This window comes from Berghia stephanieae, chromosome 3 (genome assembly GCF_034508935.2).
Source record: "Berghia stephanieae isolate SIO BIC M18660-M18661 chromosome 3, UCSD_Bste_1.3, whole genome shotgun sequence".
Taxonomy (NCBI): domain Eukaryota; kingdom Metazoa; phylum Mollusca; class Gastropoda; order Nudibranchia; family Aeolidiidae; genus Berghia; species Berghia stephanieae.
Window position 1 is genome coordinate 10,671,559 of NC_088362.1, and position 14,999 is coordinate 10,686,557.

Below are 14,999 nucleotides of genomic sequence, written 5' to 3' on the forward strand. Positions count from 1 at the left end.
CCAAACCATATGGTGCAGCCAAACGCAATTACACTTTTAATCAATGAGTCATAAACTCTTAACATAGTTTTCTTCCTTACTTGAAATGTTCTCAATTTCCTTAGGATGTATAATCTTTGGGCAACTTTCTTAGATATTATATTAATATGTTGAGAGAAATTGAGGGAACTATCAATGGTTATTCCTAAATATTTAAAATAGTCAACTATCTCAACATCATCTTTACCGATCGCCACACACTTTAAGTCGTTTTTATTTTTTACACCAAACACCTGTTCTTTCGTTTTTTCAACATTTAATTCAAGCTGATTTTGTTTACAACCAATCGGTGAATATATTTATTTGTTTGAAATAATTCTTTTCGGTAACTTTATCTTTTAATAAGCCAAGAATAGCAGTATCATCTGCATATTTCACTATAAAACAATTTTCAAAGGATGGTCTGCAGTCGTTGGTGTATAAGATGTACAGGATTGGGGAACTCACACAGCCTTGGGGACATCCGTTCGACAACATTCTTTTGTTGGAGATATGTTCACCCAATTTTACACATTGCGGTCTATGGGTCAGAAACTCTTTATACCATTTAATAAGGTAGTTTGGAATATCCATGCTGCACAACTACTAGTAGCCTACTAGTCTTGAAGTATTTGTAGTAGTGGTTGTTGTGGTGGTGGGGGTGGTAGCTCTGGTAGTGGTACAGTGGTAGTAGTAAAAAGCAAAACAGAGTAATATCCACTAAACGTGCTCGAAGCAATTTACAGTAGTAGTAGTAGTAGTAGTAGTAGTAGTAGTAGTAGTAGTAGTAGTAGTAGTAGTAGTAGTAGTAGTAGTAGTAGTAGTAGTAGAAGTGGTAGTAGTTGTAGTAGTGGCAGTGTAGTTGTTGTTGTGGTGGGGGTGGTAGCTCTGGTAGTGGTACAGTAGTAGTAGTAGTAAATAAAAAACTAAAAAACTTGAGCTTTTACATAGAGCAATATCCGCTAAACGTGCTCGAAGCGATTTACAGGATTCTCAAGCCAGCAACAATATTTTAATGTGAGACACGATGCCTGTTATATCAATATTACATTTTTGCGCACAGACGACGCTGTTTACGGTCAGGCATTTATTTTACACCAGATAATACAGTGAAAGAATGTGAGTAAAGAGCCTGTTCCAAGTGCGCCCCCCCCCCCCCCCCCCGGCCCCACCCACAGACCAGAGAGAGATCTGTACCCCCCCCCCTCCCCCACCCCTCTCAATGCTTATGCCGGGCTCCCGTTTAATCATAGCTAGTAGCTGAGTTGGCATAGCATTTGCTTCATCGGCAAAGGCTCGTGTGGAGTAGCGTTTTGTTGGGTTTTTTTTCCAGTAGGAATTGGGTAGCTGGGTCTATTAGATCTGGTGCAAAGTACTTTGCGATATACTAGCCTCCTATTCTAAATATAACAGGCATTTCTATTGTCCGTTTGACGCTATAGAAACCGTGACAATCTCAACAGGCTTTATGGCTCTAAAGTACTGTACAATAATAGCCTATTAGGCCTATGTGTCGTGTTTGTAAATTGCGCGTGACGAGATGCTTTCGATTATCGATAATGGCACACAATCGATGTTCAGTTTAACACGTCGGGTAATTAAGTAGAGTTATGGGAAAAAATATTATCGAACTTAAATTTTAAAAATCAAATTTGACTTTTTTCTCGTCTAATTTTTCAATCTGATAATAATATCATATACTTTGAGAAATATGTTGACATTTAAAAATATAAAAGCGTGAACAAAGACTTTGCTAGCTCTACTTATAGACTATCATTTCCTTGACACCGAAGCCAAACAGTAATGTCCGTCATTTTGCCATATTACTTAGAAATACGCTGTAAGATAACTAATGACATAAACATTGAAGCACCTAAAATGCATCATAAAAACTCATTTAAAAACTTCTTGTAACACTCGTTTTACATAAAACCACACAAAGTAAGTGTGCAACTATTTTATATTGAGGCAATTGTCGATTGTTTTTGTTTGCTTTGACTTTGATGTTGAATGTTGTTATTGTTCGGTTCAGTTCAGCTTCTTCTTCAACTTCAAATGTTCATTATTTAATTGAAATTGAAGTTGTATTTATATGGAACTGATGACTGATAGTCGTGGAAGTCGAAGTGAATATAAGTTTTTTTTAACTAAAACAGTGACTGAGTAAATGTGTAACGTAGATACTCAGACATATCACACAGCTATCCACGTTTTGATAATTTTACTGGACAGATCTACTCTATTGTATTGACTCTATTTAAATTTAAATTCAGAGTCAAAGTAATGCGCTTATACCGGTTTGTACTTATTTGCATGTCTGATAAACCAAATTATTATGGGCTAATTGTTTTAATGGAAATCCTCTCTAACCAACACAAAATAGTGCCCATTACAATACAGCAATATTAAATTAAGACCATAATTATGTCCGGATATCAGACCTGCTGAAATGTGCACGTTTAGTATGCTTTTACTACACACAATGTAAGAAAAACTAGGGGGTCAAAATCAACTTTATAAAATTTTAATTAAAATAAAAATTGATTTGATTTACGTATGAATACAAAGTCCTCTTTAAAAATATCACAGTTAAGGTACTAATAATTGATAAATGACACGAATGCGCATATGGGCTGGCAAAATCGATCAGTTTTTATATTTTTAGAAGGAACATGTTCTTTAGGCACATCTCTATAATTATTTTTGCAAGCCTATCCTTTTTTTCGCCAGGCTCGATTTAATGTCTTCAATTATTACTATTATACGTACTCGAATTACATTCCAGTTGATTTGATATCTTATCTTTACCATAGGTCGATTCCCCTGTTGGATATTTCTCTACAATTTCACTTATCTGGAGATGAATTTTATATCTTGTGTGAAACGTTTTTTGCCTTGAAGTCACTGGCGGTCGGTCTATTGAGCGAAGTTGTTTTGTGCCGCCCTATATTTTTCAAATTTAGCAGATACTGCTTTTCGTCTCAATTTTTGCATATGCTGCTTTCTGCTTAACACTCGCACATCTCTCCTGTCTTACTAGCCATGATAGGTACGAAGGTTGTGCGTCATCACAGACGGCTCTCTTTTTCTTGTTGCCCCACGCGAGGCGAGATAACGTGCGACAATGAGCTGAGGGTGGGGCATGGGGGCTACCATGAGCCAAACAGTCAACAGGCCGCCCAAGTATTTTATATAAAAGACTGTTTTCTTCTGTTTTAAAACCACGGTTATCCACTTCCCACCACAAACAACTGATACTCTTTACTGCTAAATTAACTAGGTCAGGCCGGCAAATTTAGTTTTGCACACCTTGAGGCCTGACTTGGGAGAAATCAAAACCATATTAGTTTTTTCATTGGAAGAACAGGTTTGTTGTAATTAGACGATACGGATGAAGAAAATGTCAATAAATATAGATGTTAAGCTATTTGTTTGGCTGAAATGGATTTTAATCATCAATACGAATATTACACAAATCATTCACCGAGTAGAGCCCCATGATGCTATAAATAAGAATCCCAGTCCATTAACCCACAGCTGACACACACAGCAGTTCAACTTGTAGTTATGTTATTGTTATTGTCTTTGGAGTAGATAAGTAGTGCATTGAGCTTTGCATTGAGGTTGGATTTTCTATTCCTTCTATTAATGACTGTTATCACAGTTGATATTCGAAGGAAGAAATTTTATATGACGGTCTAACTGCTGTTGTTATGTTGTTCTTTTTTTAAAAATGATATTCACAAATCTCAATGCACATACGTGTATCGCAATCCATACCGAAACAACTATGAAAGGATCAATAGATTCAATGATCGGGTTATATACAATTTTTTTCTCTAGAGGTAAATCGACAAATGGACCTCTTTTACATAATATATGCCCATCGTAAATACCAGTTACCTGAGTATATCTCTTTATAATTCAAACCACACTTGCCCCCCCCCCCCCCCCCCCCCCCCCCCCCGTTTTTTTCACACAAAATAAACACGCATTCTAAAAAAATAAACCCACTAGAACATTGATTTTGCGCAATATCCACTGAGTGAGCTCAAGACACTTAAAAAGGGCTCCTAAGCCAATAGAAAAATGAAGACGAGACATGATGCCTGTTGGGAGAGATAACATTTTCCTCCACCACAGACAACACTGCTTCCGGTCTGGTACTCATTTTACACCTGAGTACGGTGAGAGAATGTTTTCGATCCATGCCGCCTTAAATAGACAGCCAGCAACCGCCCCTGCTTGAAGTAAAACATTATAACATAACACCATTAAGGTCAAAGGTATCATTAATTTTAATGAGTGACTGCATGGTCAACATTAGCCAGTATCACAAAATCGGTCGGTGTTCATTGGAAACAGGAGTTTGAGAAGGAGAGGAAAATAGTGTAATATATGATATCACATTTTGTCGATCTTTCAAAATGATTTATGACAATGTTGCACTTATGTTTGTGTATCAAGTCAAGTTAAACTAAATCAAAATGAAGGTTTTGCTGCCTATAAAATCTATTTTTTTCAATCTAATTAAGAAGTCCTTAATATGTAGGGGATGAAAAGAGTGAATAATCAAGCACTACACCCGATTTTTAAAAAAATTAATCTCACATTCATCCTTAAAATTATTGTTTCTATCAAAATAGTTTTGAAACACAAATGGAAAGATTTTTGTTTTTTAAATATAAACGTTATGTATTAATATTTACGCCATGCTATTATTTCAGCCTAAAATGGCGGAGACAGAGAAAAACAGTGCCATCACATTAACTGATGATGATTATGAAGACGATTTTGAACAAGATGAAAGCAAGTCTGAAATAGTGAAAAAGGTAATCTTACAACCTACCTTTTTTGTCAGTTATGATTTTTTAGAAAATGAGATTTATCATTCATGCATAGATCAGTGAAAGGGTTCTAGGATGTATATTGTTCCGGAATCCAGGACTCATAGATTAGACTTTGTTATTTTCCATTTTGAATTGTTGATGCACCTGTAAAGCGCTTTGAACACTTCCTCGTGATAAGGAAGAGCGCTCAACAAATATATTATATTATTTTGATATTTTGGGCAAGCTGTTTTACAACTATCCTAAACGAATATAGTCCATTCCACAACCCGTGCATACACTTTGACATTGATATCGTCACAACTTTCAGAATGAATTTTAATGATAATTGGATCAAACACTAGAATTGTTAGTGAAATTAAGCCAATTTTGTTGCATCAGTTACAGTACCATGTTTTAGCATTTTTCTTCTTTACAGTATATAAGATATGAAGGGTCTGGGATGAATGAACATTTAGATTGCTTACAATAACAATATTATACACTGTGAATTATGTTGTGAGTACAATCACTAAATTCCCCTAAGGCATGGTTTACTTTTCACAAGATTCATGTGAACTACTCATTGCCACCTAGGGTTCAAAATGAACAAATTGTAAACTTTGTACACACTTGACATAAACAATGAGTGACCAGTGAATTTTTGTGACATGTCTTGTGCAAACTTTATGAGTTGTCTTGCTCAAAAGTTCGTCGGAGATTTATGTCTTTGTAAAAGGCATTTCTCCTCGTCCTATCAAAGAAGGGCGCAAAAATTTGGAGGATCCCCTTGAAGTGGCATCAATTTCTGTGTACGAAAAATTTATAAGCATCTAACCGGCTGCTTGTGTCGTCCAATATATTATACGTGCATTGTCTACCAAGGAAGAAATAAATTATAAAGTGCTGTGCGCCTGCTTTCAATGTTGTGAAGTACAATTTAAATGCTTTTTATTATTACGCTGCTTGAAATAACCCAAAAATACTTGCTCAGCTACACTACTGAATGCAACTTTGTTAAGATTAATTTTTTTGCACGGGAATGAAAATAAACACACCATTACAATACATATTTTAAAGTTTGAGTCATGTTTTATTGCAAACCTTGAAAATATCAAAGAAATTTGCCATTGTGAGAGAACTGTTTGGTCTATCACTATTGGTATTCAAATTTTGTAATGTCATTTAAAATATAAACCTTGTGCAAAAAATCACATCACATTATTTCGTAACTTTGGAGGAATTTGCAATATTCCGTGCACACGGGACCTGGAACGTACTGTACTAATGCAACTTTCATAGTGCATAATAATGCTGTTTAATAGCTTCTTGATACTTTGGATCACCTACCAGTAGTATTCATTTGAATTAAAAATCTCTTCTTTCCCCAAGTGAAGTGAAAAGAAGGCATTAGAGAATGTCACAATCAGAACCACAACAACAAAACACACACACATACACACACAAAGAAAACAACCAAAAAAATAAAAAAATAAAAACAACCAAAAAAAAAAAAAAACCAACAAAACCAGTGTGATATTAGAGCAAGCTACAAAAAAAGTAATTCCTTCTTTCAGGTTTCTTTGATTTATTGTCATTAGAGAAACTGAAGCAATAATTTGTGACACTTAATTCAGTTAACCCTGGTGCTTGGCTTTTTTGCATTGCAATAATTAGCAACAGATATTGTTCTTTGTCAATAGATGTATCTCAAAGATATTTAATCATAAGAAACAGGAATATGCCTCCATACTTAAACATTTATTTTTGTTGGATAAGCGGGTTGGTCATACTTGTTATTGTTCAACTTCAAACAGGACCAAAGCGATTTCAATGGAACTGATACAAGTCTGGAAAAGGGGCAGATTGAGACGCAGAATGCGCGAAAAGAGAAGACAGAAGAAGCATCTGACAGTGATCCAGAACTGGATGCAGACAATTACAATTTTACAGACGATCAACAACGTGCCATGATGGAGCTGATGGTCCAGAAGCAAGAGGACAGTGATTTACTGGGTGGGAACTTTTATCAAAATTATGATAATTCAATACTGTATCATCTCTGTTAAGCGATTTTCTTTGCCAAATTAGATAGAGCTAGACTGTTTGCTTTTTAGAGATAAATTTTCATTTTAGTTGTTTCTGCTTTTGTTTTTACCCTTATTTATATTATAGATAAAGATAAATTTACCGTTGCCCTCGGTGGTCACGTTTACTGTGGAAGGTGTCAGTCATTTGATTTTTTCCAAGTTTAGTTTAGTCTTATTGATCTATTGTTATGCCTTTGTATTTTTAGTCACAAAAACCGTACTATTTTAGTTGATGAATTCCATATCGGAATGTAGGCCAGGTGATATTGTAATTATCAATCCTAATTAAATGGTTGTCATAAAGCGTATGGTTGCTTATATGTTGACATTTTAACAAGCCCTACTGTTTTGTGATTTAGTAAGAAATAATCTATCAAAAATGCCTGGCACATAATTTATTATGGGCCCTTTGCACATGTGTCTTCAATATGAACACATACATCCTTTATACGTCACAGTAATGAATCACAATTGGATAGATAGCATTAGTATGCTATCTACTTGTCTTGTTTTTCAACTGTTTTTTTTTTTTTTTTTGTTTTTTTTTTAAATAGTTTTGTAACAATAATTTTATAGTTGAATGTCTATCATAAGATTTAACAAACATCTCATTAATGGAATCAGATAGTAGATATTAAAGCATAGTGTGTTAAATAAACGCCTTTTTGTTTATCTAAGTATAGCCCTTTATCCATATTTTATTGTAAAGCAGTTTGGTTTATCACGGTTAGTTGCTTTATTAGAATTATTTATCATTTTGACTGTCAAGTATTAATTTAACACCATGGTGGCTTTAGCTGCAAAACATTTAGCTTCAAGAATGTTGTTGGTTTGTTTTTTTAATTAGGCCACAATCATTCTTAACCAGATAACGTAAAATAACTGTAAATATTGGGTAAAAATATTAAATAAAAATAATCTATTTTGAAACGTGATGAAACTGTTAATGTACTTTGGGCTTTTATATCCATTGTAGGTTATTTTTTTTTAATTCCTGCATAATTGGGTTGTTCCAACTGAACTGTTTGCAGCTGAAGCCATCAATCATTTTGGTTAGATAACTCTATTCTAATTCTAATTTTTTTCGTTTTTAAAAAAAAAAAAGATTTTGTTTTGTTTTTTTAATGGCAGTGAAGTGTCGTTTTTCATAATCATTCTCTCTTCGATTTTTAATATTTCATACTTCGCAGATGAGGAGCCTCCGGAGTACAATGTAAAAGGCAGGCTAGAACAACTCAACGCAGAACTTGCAAATGAACCGACTCCCGTTGAAGGTGATAGGGAATTCAAAGTAGGCTTTAAACCTGAAATTGTTGACCTCGTTGCACCTCCTCCTACTTTCAGTGATGATGAGTCATCGCAGCCGAACAGTACTCGTGGTGAATCAGATAATCAAGATGGTGAGACTGCAGCCAGTTCTAATTCTAATGACGCTGATACTACTCCACAATATGACAAATATAGTGATAGTGAAGCTAGCAAAGATAAACAGTTTGTTGTTGAAAGGGAGGGGAATTTCGAAGTCTTGGGTATCGACGAACTTACTGCTTCCGAAAGGGCATTGTACGCTCCAGAGGAAGATACTGAAATTAAAGACAAAGACAATAAAGATAATCAAAATCACAAAAGGAAAGAAAATACTTCATCATCTTCGTCATCGTCATCGAAAAATAATAATAGTAACTCAAATGAACCTTCTTCCAATGTAAACCCTCGACCCCCAAACCGACCCCGTCCGAACACTGCCACAGTTGGTGCAAGAAGGAATGTGCGGCCTGCACAATCCCCACGCCCTAAGTCAGCAAACGCTTCAAGTGGATCAAATACCTCTCTTGATAATTTTAACTACAACTCTCCATATGCTATGACACCTGAACAGAAAGAACAGTCGAGACAGTTGGCCAAAAAGCAAGAGGAGGAAAGGATGGAAAGGGAGAAAAGAAAGAAAGAGGAGGATGAGGAGAAAAGAAAAGATAACGAACATGCTTTTAAGGCCTGGTTGAGCGCAAAGAAAGAGGAAGATGACAAGAAAAGACAAGAAATGGAGGAGAGAAATAGCCAAAAATCAGATAAGGTCAGTCTATCCGTTTTTGTGTTTCCTTTTTTATTAATCCAACTTCCTTTAATTTTTCCTGGAATTATTAAAAATTAGTCAATTTTTAATTTGTTGATATTTATTCTCAGGATATGAAATCTTCTTTTCTTTATGAGGGATTAGGGTCTTTCGAATTGCGATACAATATTATCTGAAAACAATTTATACATCAATTTCTAATCATGTGCCTGATTTAGAAATTCCATAGATGCACGTTATAATGTTTTGGTATGTCGTAACTAGTCATAGAGTAGGATATACGTTAAGAAATAAAAGGTTATATTTACACAGACCTCATAAATTACTTTGTTGTGAACATTAACCAATTATATATTTATATCAAAAGAGACAATGCCAGTTTTAATGACTACAAAAGCTGTGAGTTTTTATATACACTTATTTTACTAAACTCTAAAATTAATTATTGAATAATGCTTAATTCGAAGTGATTTTGGGCGATATTACCCATCTAATTTGTAAACCTTTCTCTGGCTATGGCAATGCGAAAATTTTATGAAAAGGGAAAGCTGCTTTTGTCAGTTCAGTTTTCCAATCCTTTAAACAATAAGACCCACAAAATAAGGTAATCATCTTAAATTCAAATATCAACACCTATTTACAATGGCTTTGATAATATAATACAAAATACCTACACCAAACTTAGAGCCAGTAAAATTAAAAGAAAGAAATATGTCATTCCGAAGTTTTAAAATACTAAGAATGACATGATTAAAAATCTCCACAAAGCAAGTAGTCATGTGGCTAAGAGGTTATGCTGTTAGACTTGTGACTTAGAAGATCCTGGTTTTAATATCACATTGTCCTTATCATTAATGTGTAGAATAATTTCCATACCATTTGTTGTGTTGTTATGGGGGTTTTTTCGTTGATTTTTTTTTTTTGTTGTTTTTTGTTTTGTTTTTTTGTTTTTGTTTTTTTTTTGTTTTACAATCTTTATATGATTTTTTTCGCATAATCCTGGGGCTATGTAATCAATTGGCCAATCAATCCTCCGGCAATTTGGAAAAAAATTGCCCAAAAAACCCTGTGGCTTTTTGGGTTATATTGCCAAAATAATCAGTCCTTATTTAATTATTCACAAGAATTCAAAAATTGTCGATGAGGTACAAAATCACACAGCTCTCTTTCTCTTCCCTTCATTTCTTATCGCACTCTCTCTCTCTCTCTCTCTCTCTCTCTCTCTCTCTCTCTCTCTCCTCTCTCTCTCTCTCTCTCTCTCACCCACACACACCCACACACACACATATACGCTCACACACACATGCATAACACAAACACACAGATACATATTATATAAACACATAGCCAAACAAAGACTCACACACACATACACACTTACACATTCACAAACATTTCAAATAATTATTGTTATTATTATTATTATTATTATTATTATTATTATTATTATTTTATTATTATTATTATTATTATTATTATTATTATTATTATTATTATTATTATTATTATTATTATTAATTAGAAGACAATGGAATCTCACTCTTTTATCTTGAGCAAAAAAAATTAGCCTCTATTGCTGACTTTGTAGCATTAGTTGCACTGCGGCTGATGGTTGGTTACCTGGATCTTTTCTGGAGACAGACACTGAAGAAAAATTACCTCTGAGGATGAGTAAAGGGAATTTTAGTTATTTGAGAGAAAAAAATGTGGTTATTATATATATATAATAATATAATAATAATAATAATAATAATAATAATAATAATAATAATAATAATAATAATAATAATAATAATAATATAATGATAATAATAATAATAATAATAATAATATAATAATAATAATAATATATAATAATAACAATAATAATAATAATAATAATAATAATAATAATAATAATAATAATAATAATAATAGTAATAGTAATAATAATAATAATATACTTTATTCATTAAAAAAAAATGGAAATTTATTTACAGACGTGGTATGCATGAAAATGTATCAACACATTGTTATGTTTAAAATCTGTCACTTTGTTGTTATGTTAAAAATCTGTCACTTTGTTGTTATGTTTAAAATCTGTCACTTTGTGATAGTCTTTAATGATTTGATTTGCTCCAGAAGGAAGACGATGACGCAGCATTTATATCGTGGCTGAAGAAGAAAAGAAATCAAGGGAAGAAGGACAAATTATTAAAGAGGAGACAGCAGCAAGAGATGATGGAGTCTTACCGTGTCATACCAAAGGAAGAATCGGATAAGGCTTTCAAAGAGTGAGTTTTATCATAATATTTTATTATTATTATTATTATATATTATTATTATTATTATTATTATTATTTATTATTATTATTATTATTATTATTATTATTATTATTATTATTATATTATTATTATTATATTATTATTATTATTATTATTATTATTATTATTATTATATTATTATTATTATTATTATTATTATTATTATTATTATTATTATTATTATTATTTTATTATTATTATTATTATTATTATTATTATTATTATTATATTATTATTTATATATTATTATTTATTTATTATTATTATTATTATTATTATTATTATTATTATTATTATTATTATTATTATTAATATTATTATTATTATTATTATTATTATTATAAATCTGAAAAGGTGTGTATCAGACAAAGCAGAAAGAAAAATACAAGACCAAAAAAGAAACATCCCAAAATATTAACCGAGGCTGCCTGAATTTTTTAGATGTTTTTTTTTTTTCTTCTATTGATTTGATGCTTCTCTAGAACTGCAACTTACACACCGTTTCCGATTGTTATAAAGTTTCTCAGATTATTTTGCAGGAATGATATTGATGATAACAGTAATATTTATTGTCAAAAAAAAAACTGAAACCTGGGTCAAGTTTATATGTTTTATTGAACAGAATAAATGGTTGGTTTTAAGGATAATCGGGCTATCCCAAATTGGGCAGTTTGGCTCAGCGGTATGGTTATTGATTTGTATGTGAAAGGTACCGATTTCCACTATTCACATTGTTGTGGGGCCTTTAGCACGTCGATTAGCCCTAGCTCATGTTGCAGTGCTGCACTGTGGCTAATGCCTGGGTTATTCCAGGCTTCCCTATGAAAAGACTCTAATGACAAATTTCCTCTGGAGATGAATAAAAGGAATTTTATTATTTTTTTTTATTTGACTATAAAACGGTTTAGACAAAGTCATTTGAATGTTGTTTTTAAAAAATATTATATTAAACCAAAGGTCATTCCATTTTTATAAAGATTAAAATTTTAACACAAAACATTGTCGTTTAATGCTAAACAAAACTTGGCTTGGACTTTTTTATAAAGTGAGAGAAAAAGCACATGTGATTTTTGGGGAATTATGAGATAGCTGGATGTTTAGACGATACGTGGGTGCCATGAACAATTGGCACAGATATGTGATGGAACAGCAATCGAATGGCTTCAGCCATCCCGAGCTCCACTCTACTATTCTATCATGATTAAGAGATCAGGGACAGCAATGCAACTCTATCTCTCTCTCTCTCTCACTCTCTCTCTCTGTCTCTCTCTCTCTCTCTCTCTCCCCCTCTCTCTCTCTCTCTCTCTCTCTCTCTCTCTCTCTCTCTCTCTCTCTCTCTCTCTCTCTCTCTCCCTCTCTCTTTCTCTTCATGGAAGCTCCTGTTGCTTACTTAATTCTTTGTTGATGAAAACTGTTGTGTTTGTTGTTATATTTATATACATAGTGTGAAACAAATCTTTTAGGATAGGTTAGAGTTAACTCGAATCCCACGAAAAAAAAGAAAAAAGAAAGGACATTATAAGCTATTATAACATTATTGTGCGGCTATGTGGTCTTGTGGTATGACACTCGCTTTCGGATCGGAAGGTCCTGGGTTAGAGCCTCGTGCTCGACGCATAGTTGAGTCCTTGGAAAAGACTCTTTACTCACATTCTCTCACCGTACTCAGGTGTAAAATGAGTACCTGGCCGTTAACAGCGCTGTCTTTGTCCGAAAAATTGTAATATCGCCTAAAAGGCGTCATGTCTCGTCCAACATGTTAAATGTTGCTGTTGACCAGGGACCCCTTGTAAAGTGCTTTGAGCATGTTAAGTGGATATTGCGCTATATAAAAGCTCAATTTTTATTTTTTTTTAAGCTTTAAATTAAAATACCATCACTCAGGCACAGTTGATAATAAAAGATTTTCTCTTATTCCGAAAAGACATGCTATGGAGGTGAGCACTTTTGTTGAAAAGACTTTTTTTTTTTAAAATGAAAAACTCAAATTTTGACGAGTAAATTTCATTTAAGCTTTATAAGTATGTATGTTCTTTATCTTCTTTTTAATTTTTTTAATGTCTTTTTTCTTTTTTTTTTTATTTGAGCATATAGATAATTGATATTATGTTACTCCTCTCATTTCCAGATGGCTGAGGAAGAAAAACGCTGCTTTGAGACATCAACAGGAAATGGAAAAGCAGCGAAATCGACTATATAATCTCCAAGTCAAAAGATCAAAGAAGAGCCAGGCAATAGTCAAAGCTATGAAAGAGTCGCAATCATTTCGATATGTTGACTACTATGGTTACAGGTTCTAATTAGCTTCTAACATTGATTTTAACTATGGTTACATTTTACCATATGCGACCCTTCTCCTCAAAACGATATTAAGTCGGGTTGGTTAAGATGTTGAAAATTGAATTTACAGCCAGATATATCAGACTTGTGTTGAGTTTTTATGTTTTATTGAGAAGAATGGATACCATATTTTAGTGTGCTAATGCCAACAATTTATCTTTTTGACCAGTTTAACATTAAATTCGACTTTTAAGCATATGGTTCGTTCCGACATAATACCGTTTTGAGACTATGGGTCACATATTTTGTTGCGACAACCATTAAACATGACTTAGTAATCTTCCATTATCGTGTTTACATTACACGTGTTATATGTGACACAGCGCCATACTCAGATATATCTTCACAGCTTTTTTAATATCAAAATTATTAAATATTATTGTTAAGTCTAATGATTATGTGTTTGTTCATTTTTTTAAAAGGTAGCTTCTTCCCAATACCTCCTGTTTTTAAGAAAATGGAGTGTTTCTATAAAGATGTCACTTAGGCCTATGCCTTATTTCTTTGACAATCTAATATTTGCCACTCAAGTGTCTGAATAATTTCACACACGCTGCACGTTGAGCTTTGAACTTTATATTGACCTTTAAATAGCGCAATATCCACTAAATGTGCTCAAAGCGCTTTACAAGGGGTCCCTGGTCAACAGCAACATTTAACATGTAGGACGGGACATGACGCCTGTTAGGCGATATTACAATTTTTCGGACAAAGACAACGCTGTTAACGGCCAGGTACTCATTTTACACCTGAGTACGGTGAGAGAATGTGAGTAAAGAGCCTTTTCCAAGGACTCAACTATGCGCCAAGCACAAGGCTTGAACCCAGGACCTTCCGATCCGAAAACAAGTGTCATACATAGCCGCACGTTGCACTATGATCTATGATGACAAAGCAGATTCTCTGAGCAATTTCAAGTATCTAATGGTTAATGGTTACTCTTCCATTTTGTGTATCATGATATGATTTGTGCGGCTATGTGGTCTTGTGGTATGATACTCACTTTCGGATCGGAAGGTCCTGGGTTCAAGCCTCACTCGGCGCATAGTTGAGTCCTTGGAAAAAGCTCTTTACTCACATTTTCTCACCATACTCAGGTGTAAAATGAGTATCGGGCCATTAACAGCATTGCCTCTGTCCGAAAAAATTGTAATATCACCTAACAGGTGTCATGTCCCGTCCTACCTGTAAAGTGTTGCTGTTGTCCAGGGACCCCTTGTAAAGCGCTTGGAGCACGTTTTGTGGATATTGCGCTATATAAAAGCTCAATTTTTTCTATTTTTATATGATAGCTGTGACTCTGCCCTCCAACAACGTCAACTCATTAAATTACCAGCCTATGTC

At 33.5% G+C, this 14,999-nt stretch overlaps 1 protein-coding gene across 4 annotated transcripts; it reads left to right on the forward strand.

Annotated features, from left to right (window-relative positions):
* The first annotated feature begins 1,786 nt into the window (after positions 1 to 1,786).
* LOC144967138 (uncharacterized) lies at positions 1,787 to 14,047 on the forward strand. Of its 4 annotated transcripts, none has more exons than XM_078904006.1 (6): positions 1,787 to 1,858; positions 4,746 to 4,850; positions 6,665 to 6,863; positions 8,128 to 9,011; positions 11,136 to 11,284; positions 13,444 to 14,047. In XM_078904006.1, the coding sequence occupies exons 2-6, from the start codon at positions 4,752 to 4,754 to the stop codon at positions 13,613 to 13,615; spliced, it is 1,503 nt and encodes a 500-aa protein (XP_078760132.1). In that variant the 5' UTR covers positions 1,787 to 1,858; positions 4,746 to 4,751; the 3' UTR covers positions 13,616 to 14,047. The 4 variants fall into 4 exon arrangements, with proteins under 4 accessions (XP_078760132.1, XP_078760129.1, XP_078760131.1 ...); XM_078904003.1 differs by having other exon boundaries at positions 1,791 to 1,858; positions 11,133 to 11,284; XM_078904005.1 differs by having other exon boundaries at positions 1,795 to 1,959.
* Positions 14,048 to 14,999: the final 952 nt, after the last annotated feature.

Bases quoted from the DNA above. Each gene is read 5' to 3' on its own strand.
- LOC144967138 (XM_078904003.1), top strand. From the start codon at position 4,752: ATGGCGGAGACAGAGAAAAACAGTGCCATCACATTAACTGATGATGAT. The intron at 6,864-8,127 runs GTGGGAACTTTT...CATACTTCGCAG, and splicing joins AGAGGACAGTGATTTACTGG to ATGAGGAGCCTCCGGAGTAC. The intron at 11,285-13,443 runs GTGAGTTTTATC...TCTCATTTCCAG, and splicing joins TCGGATAAGGCTTTCAAAGA to ATGGCTGAGGAAGAAAAACG.